Genomic DNA, 20,451 nt, shown 5'->3' with positions numbered 1-20,451 from the left:
AAAGCACGTCATCCCAGACCAGACCAACAGACGTCATTCACCATCATCACTTAATTCACCCCCGTCCATATCAATCAATTGTTTAGTCCTTCATTAAACCTACAAACATTCTACTGTTGTGGCGTGGTCCTTGCTAGTGCAATTTAAAATAAGATGTTCATAGCCCACACATGACTGCAAGTGTAACAGTTGTGTGTACATTTTAATACCTGCTCTCATCTGTGGTTCTGGGAGTCTCAAGGGTGGTGGTACTGTAAAATGCATAGTATTAGTAAAAGCAGATTGCTTTCTTAAATGAAATTGATTTGTTTAACTCAGGTTCAGGAGCATTAAAGATAAGATTGTATGTAAATGTGTGGGAGTAATAGTGAATACCTGTGATCTGTGGTTCTAGGGGTTTAAGGGTGGTGGTGCTGTAAAATGCATAGTATTATTTGAAAGACATGTACACATCTACTTGCTTTGTTCAATTGTTGTTTTAAAATACATATAAATGTCTTACTTAACATGAACATAGAAACACATATATATATTTTATTTGTTGATTATCCTCAAGTGAATCAAGCTATTTTACCACTTACAAAGTATTACAGTTTACAAATTACTTAAAGTGTGAATGTGAATACCTGCTTTCATCCGTGGTTCTGGGAGGCTCTAGGGTGGTGGTGCTGTAAAATGCAGAGCATGATTTGAAAAGGGAATTGCTTTCTTTAAATTAAATACATTTGTTAACTCAGGTTCAGGAGCATGGCCACGCCTCAACCCCATCGCTAAGTCTATTTATATACGGCCAAACATCCGGCCATCGCTTGTCTCCATTCTCTCAACCCAACCTCGCTCTCCCTCCCACTCATGCACTTCTACCTCATCCTTAGCCCAACCCCCTTAATCCCTCCAACCATCGGCCCCTTCATCCCGACATTCCTTATCCTCTCCTCCCTACATCCATACATCCCTACATCCCTATATCCCTTCATCCCGACTGCTCTTAGTACTTTCATCCCTTAATCCCTTATCCCTCCATCCCATATCCCTTCATCCTGACATCCTTTCCGATCTACATCCCTAGATCCCTTCATCCCAACATACCTTATCCCTCCATCCATTATCCCTCCATCCTTATCCCTACTTCCCCTCATCTAAAGCACGTCATCCCAGACCAGACCAACAGACGTCATTCACCATCATCACTTAATCACCCCCTCCATATCAATTAATTGTTAGTCCTTCATTAAACCTACAAACATTCTACTGTTGTGGCGTGGTCCTTGCTAGTGCAATTTAAAATAAGATGTTCATAGCCCACACATGACTGCAAGTGTAACAGTTGTGTGTACATTTGAATACCTGCTCTCATCTGTGGTTCTGGGAGTCTCAAGGGTGGTGGTGCTGTAAAATGCATAGTATTATTAAAAGCAGATTGCTTTCTTTAAATGAAATTGATTTGTTAACTCAGGTTCAGGAGCATTAAGATAAGATTGTATGTAATGTGTGGGAGTAATAGTGAATACCTGTGATCTGTGGTTCTAGGGGGTTTAAGGGTGGTGGTGCTGTAAAATGCAGAGTATTATTTTTAAAGACATGTACAAATCTACTTGCTTTGTTCAATTGTTGTTTTAAAAGAAAAATACCTTTTTTGTTTAACATGAACATAGAAACACATATATATTTTATTTGTTGATTATCCTCAAGTGCATCAAGCTATTTTACCACTTACAAACGTATTACAGTTTACAAATTACTTAAAGTGTAAATGTGAATACCTGCTTTCATCGGTGGTTCTGGGAGGCTCTAGGGTGGTGGTGCTGTAAAATACATAGCATGATTTGAAAAGGGAATTGCTTTCTTTAAATTAAATACATTTGTTAACTCAGGTTCAGGAGCATGGCCATGCCTCAACCCCATCGCTAAGTCTATTTATATACGGCCAAACATCCGGCCATCGCTTGTCTCCATTCTCTCAACCCAACCTCGCTCTCCCTCCCACTCATGCACTTCTACCTCATCCTTAGCCCAACCCCCTTAATCCCTCCAACCATCGGCCCCTTCATCCCGACATTCCTTATCCTCTCCTCCCTACATCCATACATCCCTACATCCCTATATCCCTTCATCCCGACTGCTCGTAGTACTTTCATCCCTTAATCCCTTATCCCTCCATCCCATATCCCTTCATCCTGACATCCTTTCCGATCTACATCCCTAGATCCCTTCATCCCAACATACCTTATCCCTCCATCCCTTATCCCTCCATATCCCTACTTCCCCTCATCTAAAGCACGTCATCCCAGACCAGACCAACAGACGTCATTCACCATCATCACTTAATCACCCCCTCCATATCAATTAATTGTTAGTCCTTCATTAAACCTACAAACATTCTACTGTTGTGGCGTGGTCCTTGCTAGTGCAATTTAAAATAAGATGTTCATAGCCCACACATGACTGCAAGTGTAACAGTTGTGTGTACATTTGAATACCTGCTCTCATCTGTGGTTCTGGGAGGCTCAAGGGTGGTGGTGCTGTAAAATGCATAGTATTAGTAAAAGCAGATTGCTTTCTTTAAATGAAATTGATTTGTTAACTCAGGTTCAGGAGCATTAAGATAAGATTGCATGTAATGTGTGGGAGTAATAGTGAATACCTGTGATCTGTGGTTCTAGGGGGTTTAAGGGTGGTGGTGCAGTAAAATGCATAGTATTATTTGAAAGACATGTACACATCTACTTGCTTTGTTCAATTGTTGTTTTAAAATAAATATAAATGTCTTACTTAACATGAACATAGAAACACATATATATATTTTATTTGTTGATTATCCTCAAGTGAATCAAGCTATTTTACCACTTACAAAGTATTACAGTTTACAAATTACTTAAAGTGTGAATGTGAATACCTGCTTTCATCGGTGGTTCTGGGAGGCTCTAGGGTGGTGGTGCTGTAAAATGCAGAGCATGATTTCAAAAGGGAATTGCTTTCTTTAAATTAAATACATTTGTTAACTCAGGTTCAGGAGCATGGCCACGCCTCAACCCCATCGCTAAGTCTATTTATATACGGCCAAACATCCGGCCATCGCTTGTCTCCATTCTCTCAACCCAACCTCGCTCTCCCTCCCACTCATGCACTTCTACCTCATCCTTAGCCCAACCCCCTTAATCCCTCCAACCATCGACCCCTTCATCCCGACATTCCTTATCCTCTCCTCCCTACATCCATACATCCCTACATCCCTATATCCCTTCATCCCGACTGCTCTTAGTACTTTCATCCCTTAATCCCTTATCCCTCCATCCCATATCCCTTCATCCTGACATCCTTTCCGATCTACATCCCTAGATCCCTTCATCCCAACATACCTTATCCCTCCATCCCTTATCCCTCCATCCTTATCCCTACTTCCCCTCATCTAAAGCACGTCATCCCAGACCAGACCAACAGACGTCATTCACCATCATCACTTAATCACCCCCTCCATATCAATTAATTGTTAGTCCTTCATTAAACCTACAAACATTCTACTGTTGTGGCGTGGTCCTTGCTAGTGCAATTTAAAATAAGATGTTCATAGCCCACACATGACTGCAAGTGTAACAGTTGTGTGTACATTTGAATACCTGCTCTCATCTGTGGTTCTGGGAGGCTCAAGGGTGGTGGTGCTATAAAATGCATAGTATTAGTAAAAGCAGATTGCTTTCTTTAAATGAAATTGATTTGTTAACTCAGGTTCAGGAGCATTAAGATAAGATTGTATGTAATGTGTGGGAGTAATAGTGAATACCTGTGATCTGTGGTTCTAGGGGGTTTAAGGGTGGTGGTGCTGTAAAATGCATAGTATTATTTGAAAGACATGTACACATCTACTTGCTTTGTTCAATTGTTGTTTTAAAATAAATATAAATGTCTTACTTAACATGAACATAGAAACACATATATATATTTTATTTGTTGATTATCCTCAAGTGAATCAAGCTATTTTACCACTTACAAAGTATTACAGTTTACAAATTACTTAAAGTGTGAATGTGAATACCTGCTTTCATCCGTGGTTCTGGGAGGCTCTAGGGTGGTGGTGCTGTAAAATGCAGAGTATTATTTTTAAAGACATGTACAAATCTACTTGCTTTCTTCAATTGTTGTTTTAAAAGAAAAATACCTTTTTTGCTTAACATGAACATAGAAACACATATATATTTTATTTGTTGATTATCCTCAAGTGAATCAAGCTATTTTACCACTTACAAAGTATTACAGTTTACAAATTACTTAAAGTGTAAATGTGAATACCTGCTTTCATCGGTGGTTCTGGTAGGCTCTAGGGTGGTGGTGCTGTAAAATACATAGCATGATTTGAAAAGGGAATTGCTTTCTTTAAATTAAATACATTTGTAAACTCAGGTTCAGGAGCATGGCCACGCCTCAACCCCATCGCTAAGTCTATTTATATACGACCAAACATCCGGCCATCGCTTGTCTCCATTCTCTCAACCCAACCTCGCTCTCCCTCCCACTCATGCACTTCTACCTCATCCTTAGCCCAACCCCCTTAATCCCTCCAACCATCGGCCCCTTCATCCCGACATTCCTTATCCTCTCCTCCCTACATCCATACATCCCTACATCCCTATATCCCTTCATCCCGACTGCTCTTAGTACTTTCATCCCTTAATCCCTTATCCCTCCATCCCATATCCCTTCATCCTGACATCCTTTCCGATCTACATCCCTAGATCCCTTCATCCCAACATACCTTATCCCTCCATCCCTTATCCCTCCATCCTTATCCCTACTTCCCCTCATCTAAAGCACGTCATCCCAGACCAGACCAACAGACGTCATTCACCATCATCACTTAATCACCCCCTCCATATCAATTAATTGTTAGTCCTTCATTAAACCTACAAACATTCTACTGTTGTGGCGTGGTCCTTGCTAGTGCAATTTAAAATAAGATGTTCATAGCCCACACATGACTACAAGTGTAACAGTTGTGTGTACATTTGAATACCTGCTCTCATCTGTGGTTCTGGGAGGCTCAAGGGTGGTGGCGCTGTAAAATGCATAGTATTAGTAAAAGCAGATTGCTTTCTTTAAATGAAATTGATTTGTTAACTCAGGTTCAGGAGCATTAAGATAAGATTGTATGTAATGTGTGGGAGTAATAGTGAATACCTGTGATCTGTGGTTCTAGGGGGTTTAAGGGTGGTGGTGCTGTAAAATGCATAGTATTATTTGAAAGACATGTACACATCTACTTGCTTTGTTCAATTGTTGTTTTAAAATAAATATAAATGTCTTACTTAACATGAACATAGAAACACATATATATATTTTATTTGTTGATTATCCTCAAGTGAATCAAGCTATTTTACCACTTACAAAGTATTACAGTTTACAAATTACTTAAAGTGTGAATGTGAATACCTGCTTTCATCCGTGGTTCTGGGAGGCTCTAGGGTGGTGGTGCTGTAAAATGCAGAGTATTATTTTTAAAGACATGTACAAATCTACTTGCTTTCTTCAATTGTTGTTTTAAAAGAAAAATACCTTTTTTGCTTAACATGAACATAGAAACACATATATATTTTATTTGTTGATTATCCTCAAGTGCATCAAGCTATTTCACCACTTACAAACGTATTACAGTTCACAAATTACTTAAAGTGTAAATGTGAATACCTGCTTTCATCGGTGGTTCTGGGAGGCTCTAGGGTGGTGGTGCTGTAAAATACATAGCATGATTTGAAAAGGGAATTGCTTTCTTTAAATTAAATACATTTGTAAACTCAGGTTCAGGAGCATGGCCACGCCTCAACCCCATCGCTAAGTCTATTTATATACGGCCAAACATCCGGCCATCGCTTGTCTCCATTCTCTCAACCCAACCTCGCTCTCCCTCCCACTCATGCACTTCTACCTCATCCTTAGCCCAACCCCCTTAATCCCTCCAACCATCGACCCCTTCATCCCGACATTCCTTATCCTCTCCTCCCTACATCCATACATCCCTACATCCCTATATCCCTTCATCCCGACTGCTCTTAGTACTTTCATCCCTTAATCCCTTATCCCTCCATCCCATATCCCTTCATCCTGACATCCTTTCCGATCTACATCCCTAGATCCCTTCATCCCAACATACCTTATCCCTCCATCCCTTATCCCTCCATCATTATCCCTACTTCCCCTCATCTAAAGCACGTCATCCCAGACAAGACCAACAGACGTCATTCACCATCATCACTTAATCACCCCCTCCATATCAATTAATTGTTAGTCCTTCATTAAACCTACAAACATTCTACTGTTGTGGCGTGGTCCTTGCTAGTGCAATTTAAAATAAGATGTTCATAGCCCACACATGACTGCAAGTGTAACAGTTGTGTGTACATTTGAATACCTGCTCTCATCTGTGGTTCTCGGAGGCTCAAGGGTGGTGGTGCTGTAAAATGCATAGTATTAGTAAAAGCAGATTGCTTTCTTTAAATGAAATTGATTTGTTAACTCAGGTTCAGGAGCATTAAGATAAGATTGTATGTAATGTGTGGGAGTAATAGTGAATACCTGTGATCTGTGGTTCTAGGGGGTTTAAGGGTGGTGGTGCTGTAAAATGCATAGTATTATTTGAAAGACATGTACACATCTACTTGCTTTGTTCAATTGTTGTTTTAAAAATAAATATAAATGTCTTACTTAACATGAACATAGAAACACATATATATATTGTATTTGTTGATTATCCTCAAGTGAATCAAGCTATTTTACCACTTACAAAGTATTATAGTTTACAAATTACTTAAAGTGTGAATGTGAATACCTGCTTTCATCGGTGGTTCTGGGAGGCTCTAGGGTGGTGGTGCTGTAAAATACATAGCATGATTTGAAAAGGGAATTGCTTTCTTTAAATTAAATACATTTGTTAACTCAGGTTCAGGAGCATGGCCACGCCTCAACCCCATCGCTAAGTCTATTTATATACGGCCAAACATCCGGCCATCGCTTGTCTCCATTCTCTCAACCCAACCTCGCTCTCCCTCCCACTCATGCACTTCTACCTCATCCTTAGCCCAACCCCCTTAATCCCTCCAACCATCGACCCCTTCATCCCGACATTCCTTATCCTCTCCTCCCTACATCCATACATCCCTACATCCCTATATCCCTTCATCCCGACTGCTCTTAGTACTTTCATCCCTTAATCCCTTATCCCTCCATCCCATATCCCTTCATCCTGACATCCTTTCCGATCTACATCCCTAGATCCCTTCATCCCAACATACCTTATCCCTCCATCCCTTATCCCTCCATCCTTATCCCTACTTCCCCTCATCTAAAGCACGTCATCCCAGACCAGACCAACAGACGTCATTCACCATCATCACTTAATCACCCCCTCCATATCAATTAATTGTTAGTCCTTCATTAAACCTACAAACATTCTACTGTTGTGGCGTGGTCCTTGCTAGTGCAATTTAAAATAAGATGTTCATAGCCCACACATGACTGCAAGTGTAACAGTTGTGTGTACATTTGAATACCTGCTCTCATCTGTGGTTCTGGGAGTCTCAAGGGTGGTGGTGCTGTAAAATGCATAGTATTAGTAAAAGCAGATTGCTTTCTTTAAATGAAATTGATTTGTTAACTCAGGTTCAGGAGCATTAAGATAAGATTGTATGTAATGTGTGGGAGTAATAGTGAATACCTGTGATCTGTGGTTCTAGGGGGTTTAAGGGTGGTGGTGCTGTAAAATGCATAGTATTATTTGAAAGACATGTACACATCTACTTGCTTTGTTCAATTGTTGTTTTAAAATAAATATAAATGTCTTACTTAACATGAACATAGAAACACATATATATATTTTATTTGTTGATTATCCTCAAGTGAATCAAGCTATTTTACCACTTACAAAGTATTACAGTTTACAAATTACTTAAAGTGTGAATGTGAATACCTGCTTTCATCCGTGGTTCTGGGAGGCTCTAGGGTGGTGGTGCTGTAAAATGCAGAGTATTATTTTTAAAGACATGTACAAATCTACTTGCTTTCTTCAATTGTTGTTTTAAAAGAAAAATACCTTTTTTGCTTAACATGAACATAGAAACACATATATATTTTATTTGTTGATTATCCTCAAGTGCATCAAGCTATTTTACCACTTACAAACGTATTACAGTTTACAAATTACTTAAAGTGTAAATGTGAATACCTGCTTTCATCGGTGGTTCTGGGAGGCTCTAGGGTGGTGGTGCTGTAAAATGCAGAGCATGATTTGAAAAGCGAATTGCTTTCTTTAAATGAAATACATTTGTTAACTCAGGTTCAGGAGCATGGCCACGCCTCAGCCCCATCGCTAATCAAGGCTAAATCTATTTATTTCTGGCCAAACATCCGTCCATCGCTTGTCTCCATTCTCTCAACCCACCCTCACTCTCCCACCCACTCATGCATTCCTATTTCCACCTCATCCTTAGCCAAACCCCCTTTATCACTCCAACCATCAACGCCTTCATCCCGGCTTCCCTTATCTCTCCATCCTTTATCCCTTCATCCTGACATTCAGACATCCCTTCATCCCTTAATCCCATAATCCCTTCATCCCTCCATCCCTTATCCTTTCCTCCCTTCATCGCTTCATCCCAATATCTCTTCATCCCTTAATCCTGACATCCCTTCATCCCGACATCCCTTATCCTTCCTTCCCTACATCCCTTCATCCCGACATCTCTTATCCTTTCATCCCTACATCCCTTCATCCCTTCCCTTATCCCTACATTCACTCATCCTCTCCACCTGTCTCTATTCATATTCAACTCGTGCATATTTAGTGGAAACATGCCGGGGACTGAACCCCCACTCTGAGTCTCCGTCTGCCTCGACCAAAGCACGTCCTCCCAGACCAGACCAACAGACGTCATTTGCCCTCATTACTTAATCACCCCCTCCATATCAATGAATTGTTACTCCTTCATTAAACCTACAAACATTATACTGTTGTGGTGAAGTCCTTGCTAGTGAAATCTAAGATAAGATCTTCAAAGCCCACAAATGACTGCAAGTGCAATGTGTGCGAGTAATAGTGAATACCTGTGATCCGTGGTTCTAAGGGGTTTAAGGGTGGTGGTGCTGTAAAATGCAGAGTATTATTTTTAAAGACATGTACAAATCTACTTGCTTTGTTCAATTGTTGTTTTAAATTAAATATACCTTTTTGCTTAACATGAAAATAGAAACACATATATATTTAATTTGTTGATTATCCTCAAGGGCATCAAGCTATTTTAGAACTTACAAATTACTTCAAATGTAACAGGGGAGTCAGTGTGAAAGAATTGTATGATTTGAAAGACATCTTAAAATACAATCTATTTCATTATGTTGTGTTTAAAATGAGAATTGGTTTCAGTTTTGACAATTCAACTTTGTTTGCTAAGACAATGTCTTACCGTGATGAGCAGGGGCCTCCATTCAGATCTTTCGGAGGATATTTGATCTCCACTGGTCCCACTTGAGGAATTGGCAGGGAACTTCCAGTGACTAGCGGGGTAATATCTAGAAAATAATAACCATTTAGCTGTAATGTGCAGAAAAACTTTGAAACAAATATTCAAAAGAGTTTGTATTAGAATTACAAATAGAACAGTCAAGTTTAGCAGAAATACAAATATTTTCTCAGCCTGCCTTGGAAGCTGAAAAGAAAAGCGACACTTCCTCCTTTGAGGAACTCTCTGGTTGTCATATCCTTCTGTTTGGCAAAATACGATCTGCCAAGCCGAGTTCCAGCGAATGCATTCTCATTATTCTCATCTACGTATGGAGTTCCAACTTTACGAGGATTGCCCCACAGATAGCTGCCTGCATATAGAAAGCATATACATCATCAAAGCTAAGTAACCAACAAGAACATTATTATCTCATTCCAGAGAAAATATATATTTTTAAGTATACTTTTTAATGTACATTTAGACTTACCACCGGAGGATGTGCTTAGGTCACTGGTGATACTTAATTGCTTGGACATCTGCAGCTGGATGTTGGCATTCTGGTCCAGCATTTTGAAGGTCACCTGCCTTTGTGGGCAAGGCCACTCCAGCCGGTCATCATTTTCACCAGACAAGAGTTGCACAAACAATCCAAAATATGTTTTATTAAGCCTAACCCCAACCCTGTAAGCATAGCCCCCGCTGGAGTATTGCAGAGGGCTGTAAATAGTGGTGCCATATTTGCTAGAGCTCAAGGTTTGCTCAAAGTCATCAAGCTGCAGGGTTACATGTGGACATTCGGTCTCTGACAGATTTATGTCATCGATTGAGAAGCCGCCTGTAGAGCATCCTGCTCCTTTACGAACCTCAAACTCCACCTGGAAGTGCTTGGTGGCATTCAGGGACACATGATGGAGCTTCCAGTGTTTTGTTGGCTCACCTAGAGGAAGAGTGTAGCTTTCAAAGATTAGGTTCTAATAACATGTACAAAAGATGACACCAGATCCATATATATTAAATTACCAGTGATCTGTCCCATGAGGCGTAAGGTTCCCTTGAGGTCCAATTTATCCTGAAACTCTCTGATCCAGATGTTGAGGTGGTCTGACATTTTCCCACTGTGGTAATGGTAGAACTGGAGACACTGGACATGATGCTCCCTATTGAGACTCATCCTGTGGGTCTCCAGCCAGGCCGAGTCTCCCTCCTCACCTGATGCCATGTTAACATGCATGAAGTAACCCGCATCTTCACCTAGAATGTGTATTGTCCACAAATATTGTGTTATGATGGACCTTCAAACATAATATCCACACAAAAGGTACATATCATTTAAATTGTTTCACGTATCAGGGAGATTCACGTTGCCCCGCATAAATCTGTCTTAAGATTGTGATAACGTTTTGTGTGTTTCATTTGTACTTTATAAAAGAATAAATGTGTGGGGGTATATGTACTTATTAGATACTTGAAAGTTCAAAGGTAACAAGATATACAAACAGAGAATATTGTAGTTCATGGTCAGGGCCATATTTTTAGTAGTACACAACTGAAAATGTTTGATTTATAAATCTTACCTTGTTCACCACTGCCACTAGGTAAACTGGTGTGGTCAGACACAGGACCCCCTTTAACCTTAGTTACCATTTCCCAGCCAAGCCCACTCTGTGAACAGCTAGTCATTTGACACATGGTCTCATCGGGGAAGCTACATTGCATTTGAAATGCAATGGTTGACTCTGTAGAGTAAAATAAAGAACACAGGATTGAAGACGTATTAAGTTATTCATTTGAATCTTTATCAGTTAGATATGGAGCATAGGGAAACCCTAAACTTGATTTGATTTTGATTCGATTAAATTAATAAAAGCTTTAGTTCCTGGTTGTGTTGTAATTGATGATACATCTGAAAACTGATTACTCTTAAACACAATTAAAGTAACTAAGTAACACAAAATGTACATTGAAATGGTTGCTTGCCTGGATCTGACTTTAATGACATATTATGTTCACAGTAAATGGACTGATTTTAGTCACTGGAACAATCACTTACTGCATTTGTAGAGGAGGTTCAGCTCCAGAACATCTTTGGGACTCACTTCCAGTCTTTGACCAATCACATCCTGGAACTTTGGGTCTTTGGTTAGAATTGTTGACCCGTTGCCATTGCTGAAACTATTTTCGCCATAGTGCATCACTGACCAGAAGTCGTACGGGACTCCCTGGGTGGTGGTGCTTTTATTGCTCCCTTTTTGAAAATTACGCTCGAAACCTAGAAGACACAGCATAATGTATATTTTTATTAAACCTTGAGGGCTGAATAAATGGTTAAAGGTATCTTATTATACTATTTTTCATCAACATATTATAGTTCTCAGTTATATACAAAACATGTCTCTGAAGTGTTTTGCTCCAAATACCAAACAGATCATTGCAGCATCCCATAATCCCCTCTGTTTCAGCCTTGTTTCAAAAGTGATGATTCTCTGTCTGTTACTTTAGATGAAAATAAGGAGCCTCTCTCCACGCCCCTCTGAGAGATATTTGGTTAAAAAGAACACCAGAGCCGCGTTCACACCGGAGTACTTTTCCCACAATAGTTCACCAGAACTACGATATATTTGCGTTCACACCAAAAAGCCCCAGGAACTAAATTAGTTCATGAGAACCTTTTTACCCCCTTTTCAGTCCCTGCTAGAGAGCAGGTATTTTCGTGAGAGAAAAAGGTTCCTATGTCTGATTGGCTGGGCGGATTGCAAACCACGCCCCATAAAACTCCCAAAAGGTTTTGTGAAGCTGCCATTTTATTATCCTCGCATTGCATTATTAGCATTAGCATTAGCCCAGCGCAGAAAGAAGAAGTGACGTCAGCGGCTTCATTTGCCTAATCCTTCCCCAGGGACTTATTCCGGTGTGAACGCGATCTGTACTTAGTTCATCAGAACTAAAGAGTTCTGATGAACTAAAGTGGGAAAAGTACTGTGGTGTGAACGCGCCTAATGGTGGAGATTCAGGGGATAAGGTGTGTGGGGGGGGGGGGGGGGGTATTTACCTTGGTTGCTGATTGGCTAATGGTTACACAAGCCACACAAATTATTATGACATCTTAAAGTGACCAAAATCTGATCAGCTCATTTTCATATAAATGGATCGGGACAAAAAGTGAGGGGGTCTTTCTTCCTGAAACTTTCAGAATCTCTTTACACAGAGGGGACACATGTTTGTGTATAAAAGACACAAAAAAGATTTTGTGTAATAGATGACCTTTAAAGCACAACTAACATATTATTGATCTAGACAGCTAAATATTTTCATAACCAAACTATTAAAAACGGTCACAAGTGTCACATGTTCATATTGATCTCTTTAGTCTTAAATGATAAATGATAAAAATGTACAATTAAAAAAAGTTCTTAAACACATAAAATATTACAATGAAAGTCTTAAACACACCTTCTTGGATGTTCTCGTTAACAATGGTCACATAATCATCTCTGTCATATCTGGACTGTTCATGGTAGAAGCCCAAAGCATGGAGGAACTCATGTTCAACCGTTGAGATGGAATCACAGTAAGACCCGATAGAGAGGTCCTGTCCGTTGGATCTTACTTTCCCAATATATGAATAACATCTAAAATGAGAAAAAGCAGTCATCAGCTCATCAATTTATGAAAAGCACATTTTCAAACCTTTATTTAATCAGATTGGTCCCATTGAGATCATAGATCTCTTTTTCAAGGGAGACCTGCAGCATATAGGTTCAACATGAAACATAAAACAATAAAGGACATACATTATATTTACAGGGTACATTTACATAGTTATAGACATTTACAAGTGCCCATAGTATCAACGAGCATTTCATTTAGCCTAGCTTTAAAAACATGCAGAGGAATGAGATTGCTCAGTTTCAATTCTTGCTGAAGATTGTTCCAAGCAAGTGGAGCTGCACACATAAAAGCTGTCTTACCTAAGACAGTCCTTGCTCTTGGCACATCTAACAATACTACATCATGCGATCTCAGACAATAGCTGCTTGCAACTCTCTGTGTTATCAGAGAGCAGATATAGACCAAGACCGCCTACTACTCCTCCCTCATCACCTCACAACAAAATCACCCCAGATCCTTATTCTCCACCATCAACCGACTGCTCCGCCCCCTCCCTGCCACGCACACTGCTGAAGCTCCTGACCTCTGCTCCAAATTCCTCAACTTTTTTCAGGCTAAGGTGATCTCCATTCATCAACAACTCCTGGTGCCCGCCCCCTCCCCCTCTCTGCACTGGCCCCTGACACAGAAATGCACACTCCCGGCTCAACCCCTCAATCCCCAATGCTCTCTCTCCTCCTTCTCCCCAGTGGATGTTCCACTGGTCTCGAAGCTGGTGACCAATGCTAAGGCCTCCACCTGCTCCCTTGACCCCATGCCCACGGTGCTGGTCAAGGCCTGCCTTCCCACCCTCTGCCCCATCATAACAGACATCATCAACTCCTCTCTGTCATCTGGTATAGTTCCCTCCTGCTTCAAAACCGCCTCCATCACTCCCATCCTCAAGAAGCCTGGTTTGGACCCTGAGCAGCTGAACAACTACCGACCGATCTCCAACCTTCCTTTCCTTAGCAAAACCTTGGAAAGAGCAGTCGCCGCCCAGCTTCATCAACATCTGTCCAACCATGAGCTCTACGAACCCCTACAGTCAGCCTACAGAGCACATCACAGCACAGAGACCGCCCTCCTCAAGATCACTAATGACCTCCTTCTCGCTGCTGACTCCGGAAAAATCAGTATTCTCATCCTCCTCGACCTCTCTGCTGCTTTTGACACTGTTTCTCATACAGTCCTCCTGAAATGCCTCTCTAACAACCTTGGCATCACTGGCACAGCTCTGTCATGGTTTCAGTCCTATCTATCAACCAGGTCTCAGTTTGTTAGCATCAGCGGCTCATCCTCCCCCTCGGCCCCAGTCAACCATGGTGTCCCCCAAGGCTCCGTGCTTGGTCCCCTACTTTTCACCATTTACATGCTCCCCCTTGGCCAGATCATACGTCAATTCGGTCTCAATTTCCACTGCTACGCTGACGACACTCAGCTCTATCTCAGCACCTCACCATCCGCCCAGCTCCCTCCACAGTCTTTGGTCAACTGTCTCCACGCCATAAAAACCTGGATGACAGCAAATCTACTCAAACTCAACAGTAAGAAGACTGAGCTCATGGTTGTGGCCCCCAAAGCACTGCTCCGGAAGGTTGGGGATCTCCTCCTCCACATTGACGGCTGTTCCATCTCCCCGTCTCCCGAAGTCCGTAACCTGGGTGTCATCCTTGACTCCACTCTCTCATTTCAGTCACACATCAAATCCGTCACTAAGTCTGCCTTCTATCACCTCAGTAACATCTCCCGTCTACGACCATCACTCTCTGATTCCGTGGCCGAGACCCTCATTCATGCATTCGTCTCCTCCCGGTTGGATTACTGCAACGGAGTCCTGTTCGGGGTTCCCAGTAAAGCCCTGGACAGGCTCCAGTATGTGCAGAACTCGGCTGCCAGGGTGCTCACTCACACCAAGCCCTGGCAGCACATCACCCCCACCCTGATCCACCTACACTGGCTCCCAGTCAAGCACCGTATCACCTATAAACTCCTTCTTCTGACTTACAAATCCCTCCATGCCCTCGCCCCCCAATACCTGTCTGACCTTCTCCGCTACCACACTCCATCCCGGAAGCTAAGATCATCTGGACAGGATCTCCTCTCCACCCCCCGCACCAGGTTGCGGACTTTTGGTGACAGAGCCTTCAGTGTGGCATCCCCCACCCTCTGGAACTCTCTCCCCCCCGAAATCCGCAGCGCCCCAACCCTGGACATTTTCAAAAAGCCCTCAAAACGCACCTTTTTACCAAGGCTTTCGCCACTGTATAGTTAGTTTAATAGGTTTATTTTTCCGCTACTTCCCCCCCCCCCCACCCCCTTAACCTGTCTGCCTTTTTTCCCCTACTCCCCCCCCCCCCTACCCGACTTGTAAAGCGACCTTGGGTTTCCTGAAAGGCGCTATAAAAATATTATTTATTATTATTATTATTATTATATAATACGGGAGTTTACCCAACAAAGCTTTATAAATAAACGTGTACCAATGACAGTAAGTGATGGCAAACCTGCCTTGGCATACAGGGTACAGTGATGTGTAAGTGCTTTACAATTTGTGACAAATCTCAGTGCGCTGTGATCGGCGGCATCTAACTTGTTAAGGCAATAGGCAAGTGCATTCATATACAACAAATCACCATAGTCCAGCACAGGTAAAAAGGTCACAGTGACTAGCCTTTTCCTGGCTTCAAATGAGAAACAGGACTTGTTTCTGAAAAAGAAACCTAGTCTAACCCTCAGCTTTTTAAGCAGAGCATATAGAGCATTTTGAAAAATGTGCAAAGGAACTGTAGATACAAATATTAAAATGTATATTTATCAAAGGTACACAAAGAACAATACATTTCACAAGCAAATTTACAAACAATATCAAAAAATTATCAAAAAAGGGGCTTTTTGTGGATAAACGTAGCGAGCAAAAAATAAATGGATATGTTTTCGATTGAATTTTTTAATATTTTGAAAACGTACCCGCTTAACTTTTTGACGTTGATGTAATACTCCTCAGAGTCCCTTGGTTTGAAGTCAATACATGACTTCAACCTGAACTGGTCAAAGGCTTTCAGGATGACTCCTTTAGCATTCATCTCTGCCATTGTGCATGGGCATTTTTCAAAAAGGAAGAACAAAGAAATGGCATTGTAAGTGACAAGAGCAGGTGAGGTATTCTCGTTTGTATACATTGTTGGTATGAATTTCACAAATGTGTTTTCACAACAGGATGCCATTAAACTTGCTCTTCTCCTCCAGGTAACTGATGCATATTGAACTTATGTCTGTTCAATGATGTAACTAACTCCTTAACATGTTGCATAGGCCTCCCTAACTAAAACAAATATTCTGGTTAATGCAGGAAAACTAATATTCACCAAGGTCTTCATTCAAAACATATGGGACTGGGGATGTCCACAGTCTTTTCTCATTAGTAATGGCACTCCTGTCTGTGTTTGGTGGGTCCTGAGAAGATTTATAAGAAACGGTATCATGTGACACGCACACACACACACACACACACACACACACACACACACACACACACACACACACACACACACACACACACACACACACACACACATGTTTATCATTTGAATATTTGCCTAAAAATGCTAAACCCACCTTCAGGATATCATCCTGAAAAGAATCTAAGATAACACATAAAAGGAGATGTTTTTTTAACAGAATATCAATAACGACACAATGAAGTCACAATAAAGCTACTTGGCTATAAATTATCTTAACAGAACAATATTACCAAAAGGTCTATTTAATGGTATGAAAATGTTTAACTTTACCTTTGTTTGCCTCTTGAATGCTCTTGCTTGCACCAATGTCTACAAAACAGATAAGAGGTTGCCTTATGAAGTAACATTGAGAATGTAATTATTATATATTTTATGAAACAAAAGATAAAATATGAAATGCCACAACTTACCCACTATCTCCATTCTGACCTGTGAACAATTACATTTGCGGAGATAAATAAGAGTAAAACTATAATATATAACATACAACATAATATACTATAACATGTCCGCATTCCATCTATTTTTAGTTTTTTACGGATGCAGTTAAATATGATTGAGTCTCAACTTTTATTTAAAAAAGTACTTCATTAATTCCTGTATGAAATGTTAGCAAATCGACAGCAAGCAAATATATTATAAATTAAGGAAAGGTACAACAATAAAGTAACTCTTACTGTTCTTTTGGAGAATGATGATGACACGGTCAAAATCACAACAAGGAAAATGTAGCCTTTCATCCTTGTGTCTTGAAACAAACTGGAAATATAAACAAGATCAATATTAATAAGCATGATAAATTCAAAAATATGGTAATATATCTGTATAATATGAACAAATATAATCGTAAACCTCTCAAAACACGATAAAGTTACTATACATTATTGTGTCCTATTCACTAATCTGAAAATGCAGTATTTAAAGAAGACAGAAAATGCTCATCTGCGTTTACCTTCTGCCAGCTCGATTTTCTGTTCTAAACGTGAAGGGTTTGGCTATACAGTATGAGTTTATATATGTATGTAAATCATCATGTCCATCTGTGAAAACAAAGTAGAACAGGTTTTAGCTTCAGACAATTATTTTACATTCTTTCCGAATACTTAACAATTGATGCTGTGGTTGCAATGATGTGAAGAGAGAAAAAAAAGTACAGACAAAGGACCTTGAGAATTCCATTCGAGAGCAAAGCAAACTCTTAAACTGTTGCATTATATCTCAGCTGTCAATCTATTCATTGAGGATCCGGTTTAAACGCAGTGGAGCATTATCGTTTGCACTTTAGTTTAATATATCTACTGCAGCATAACTTAACTCCAAACCGATATCAGATATTACAACTATGCAAAAAATAACAAAACGTACATTTATTCTGATTTAATTCTAGAGCTTTTTCAATTTTATAAGAATATTTTAGGGAAATTCAGCGTATAGAAAACTCTCATTTCAATCCAATAGCTCCAATGATATGATATATTACTACACTACACAGAGAAGACCCGGCTATTTTTGATCTATGAGTGTTTATTGATTCTTCCAATAGTTTCACTGTCATGTAATCCAGGGATTCAAAATCAAGCATTGTATAACTGCACTGGACGAATAATACACACCTTTATGGTTTGGATTCTGGGGCTTCTTCTATTATATATGAACAATGTTATGAACATGCATGATTATTTAGTTTTATCCATTCATCCACCCATCCTCCCCCCCACGTGACTGAAGCACTTCTCCCCCTGCTCCGATTCTCTGGTTCATCTCATGCTCCATTGTCACCTCACACAAGATCAAGACTCCCAGATATACCTAAACTCCTTAACTTGGGGTAAGGACTCGTTCCCTACTCTGAGTTAACCGACCATTGTTTTTTCTGCTGAGAACCATTGCCTCACATTTAGAGTTCAAACCGGAGAGATGTGATGTAAGAATTACATATTTATTGTTTACACGTCATATGAATGAAATGATTGCCATGATAATACAACAGGAGAATGTAATGGTGTTTGGCGATTAGGCCCCGGTTTGCAGGATAGTCATTCAGGAGGGAAAGAACCGCTCCGATGAAATCCCCGGAGTCTAGACACTGGTGGTGGTGATGAGTAGGTGAGACCGGTCTGAAGGAGGAAGGTTTAGCTTTGTCCTGAAGGAGACAGGAGGCGAGAGGGGTGGAGGCGGGTTGCGTGTGATCATCTGCAATGACAACTGACAGGGAGGAAGAGCAGGCATTTAAGGAATTTAGCAAGTGCAGCGATTGGCTGCTGAGGGGTGACGCCCTCGTATTTAATGAGGGGGGAAGGGAGCCATAGAGTGACGTGTAAGTGACTCGTGTTAGGTCTTCCTTATTGAACTTGCGCTAAAGCTTTCATTTCAAACCGGAGAGACGTGATGTAAGAATTACATATTTATTGTTTACACGTCATATGAATGAAATGATTGCCATGATAATACAACAGGAGAATGTAATGGTGTTTGGCGATTAGGCCCCGGTTTACAGGATAATCATTCAGGAGGGAAAGAACTGCTCCGATGAAATCCCCAAAACCAGTGAAGTATGAAATACTGAGATGAACTGAGTTGCTTACCTTGTGGGGTGACTGTGGTGATCTGGCAATGAAAGATAATAGATTAACATATGTAAGCGGCATTGGGCCGGAATCACTGCCGGAGCTTACGGGTCATGCTGAGACTCTGACTGCCGAAATCAGTGCCGGTCTTATCTGAAAACGACCTGCGGGTCGCCTGCCTGGCTTAGGGCTTGACTACGCCGCCCGAAGGTCGAACGGTTTTGTTTTGTAACTGACACCGAAGTGTACGGTGGCCCAACGTCCACGACACCGAAGTGTACGGTAGCCCGAAGCTACGACACCGAAGTGTACGGTGGCCTTCCGCCACGCCTGACTTCGCAGGCTATATATATTATTTTCTTCTTTACTCTTTTTCTCTTTCTTTCTTTCTTTTTCTTTTTCTTTGTTTTGTAACTGACACCGAAGTGTACGGTGGCCTTCAGCCACGCCTGACTTCGCAGGATATATCTTTATCTTTTCCTTCTTTACTCTTTTCCTCTTTCTTTATTTCTTTTGTTTTGTAACTGACACCAAAGTGTACGGTGGCCCGGAGCCACGACACCGAAGTGTACGGTGGCCCGAGTCCACGCCTGACTTCGCAGGATATATATTTTTATTTTCCTTCTTTACTCTTTTCCTCTTTCTTTATTTTCTTTGTTTTGTAACTGACACCGAAGTGTGCGGTGACCCGAGTCCACACCTGACTTTGCAGGATATACATTTTACACTGACACATTTGAGCAAGGGCCTGGGATTTGGATACCTGTGTCCAGGAGATGAAGCCCGTTACGTGTAGGTGCGCGTGAGACGAGACGTTATTCCCTGTGGGCGGGGCCCGCGGACTAGGACGGGAATGCAGTTTGGATATCAGGTACCTTAGTGAGACATGTATACTTATGAATGTGTTTATGAGCCACCACCAGTTATATGCATAAATACCATAATTAGGGTCCGAGAGATCTTTGGGAAGCCAGTACGGTGCTGATGTCCGGGCGAATGTAGGTTGCGAAGGCGGAGGAGGACCACCGTCCTAGTTGTTGAAGGGATGAGGTGGAGAGACCTTGATTAGCAGCTGAGGTGGCTGCACCTATCCTAAAGGAATGTCCTAAGTAGGATGTAGGTGATAGGCCGGACTTAGTGAGGACTTGCTTGAGGTAGAAAGTGAACAGGCGCAGCGTTAGGGGCGCATTTCCTTTGATGAGAAAAAGTGGTGAGGACGGATTGGTG

At 41.1% G+C, this 20,451-nt stretch overlaps 1 protein-coding gene across 1 annotated transcript; it reads right to left on the bottom strand.

The window, feature by feature from the left end:
• Positions 1 to 9,442: 9,442 nt before the first annotated feature.
• Positions 9,443 to 17,080, bottom strand: LOC117557886 (meprin A subunit beta-like). Its single transcript, XM_034233880.1, has 12 exons — positions 17,068 to 17,080; positions 16,928 to 16,966; positions 16,752 to 16,777; positions 16,502 to 16,589; positions 16,104 to 16,221; positions 12,936 to 13,114; positions 11,536 to 11,754; positions 11,060 to 11,221; positions 10,506 to 10,736; positions 9,973 to 10,422; positions 9,682 to 9,855; positions 9,443 to 9,552 (listed from the first exon to the last, which is right to left on the bottom strand). Exons 1-12 carry the CDS (start codon positions 17,078 to 17,080, stop codon positions 9,443 to 9,445), a joined length of 1,809 nt encoding a protein of 602 aa, XP_034089771.1.
• Positions 17,081 to 20,451: the final 3,371 nt, after the last annotated feature.

Source organism: Gymnodraco acuticeps, unplaced genomic scaffold (genome assembly GCF_902827175.1).
Source record: "Gymnodraco acuticeps unplaced genomic scaffold, fGymAcu1.1, whole genome shotgun sequence".
Lineage (NCBI taxonomy): Eukaryota > Metazoa > Chordata > Actinopteri > Perciformes > Bathydraconidae > Gymnodraco > Gymnodraco acuticeps.
This window is presented reverse-complemented; position numbering and strand designations above follow the sequence as displayed.

Bases quoted from the DNA above. Each gene is read 5' to 3' on its own strand.
- LOC117557886 (XM_034233880.1), bottom strand. The intron at 11,222-11,535 runs GTAAGTGATTGT...TTTACTCTACAG, and splicing joins GAACCTCCTCTACAAATGCA to AGTCAACCATTGCATTTCAA. The intron at 9,553-9,681 runs GCAGGCTGAGAA...ATTATTTTCTAG, and splicing joins TTTTCTTTTCAGCTTCCAAG to ATATTACCCCGCTAGTCACT.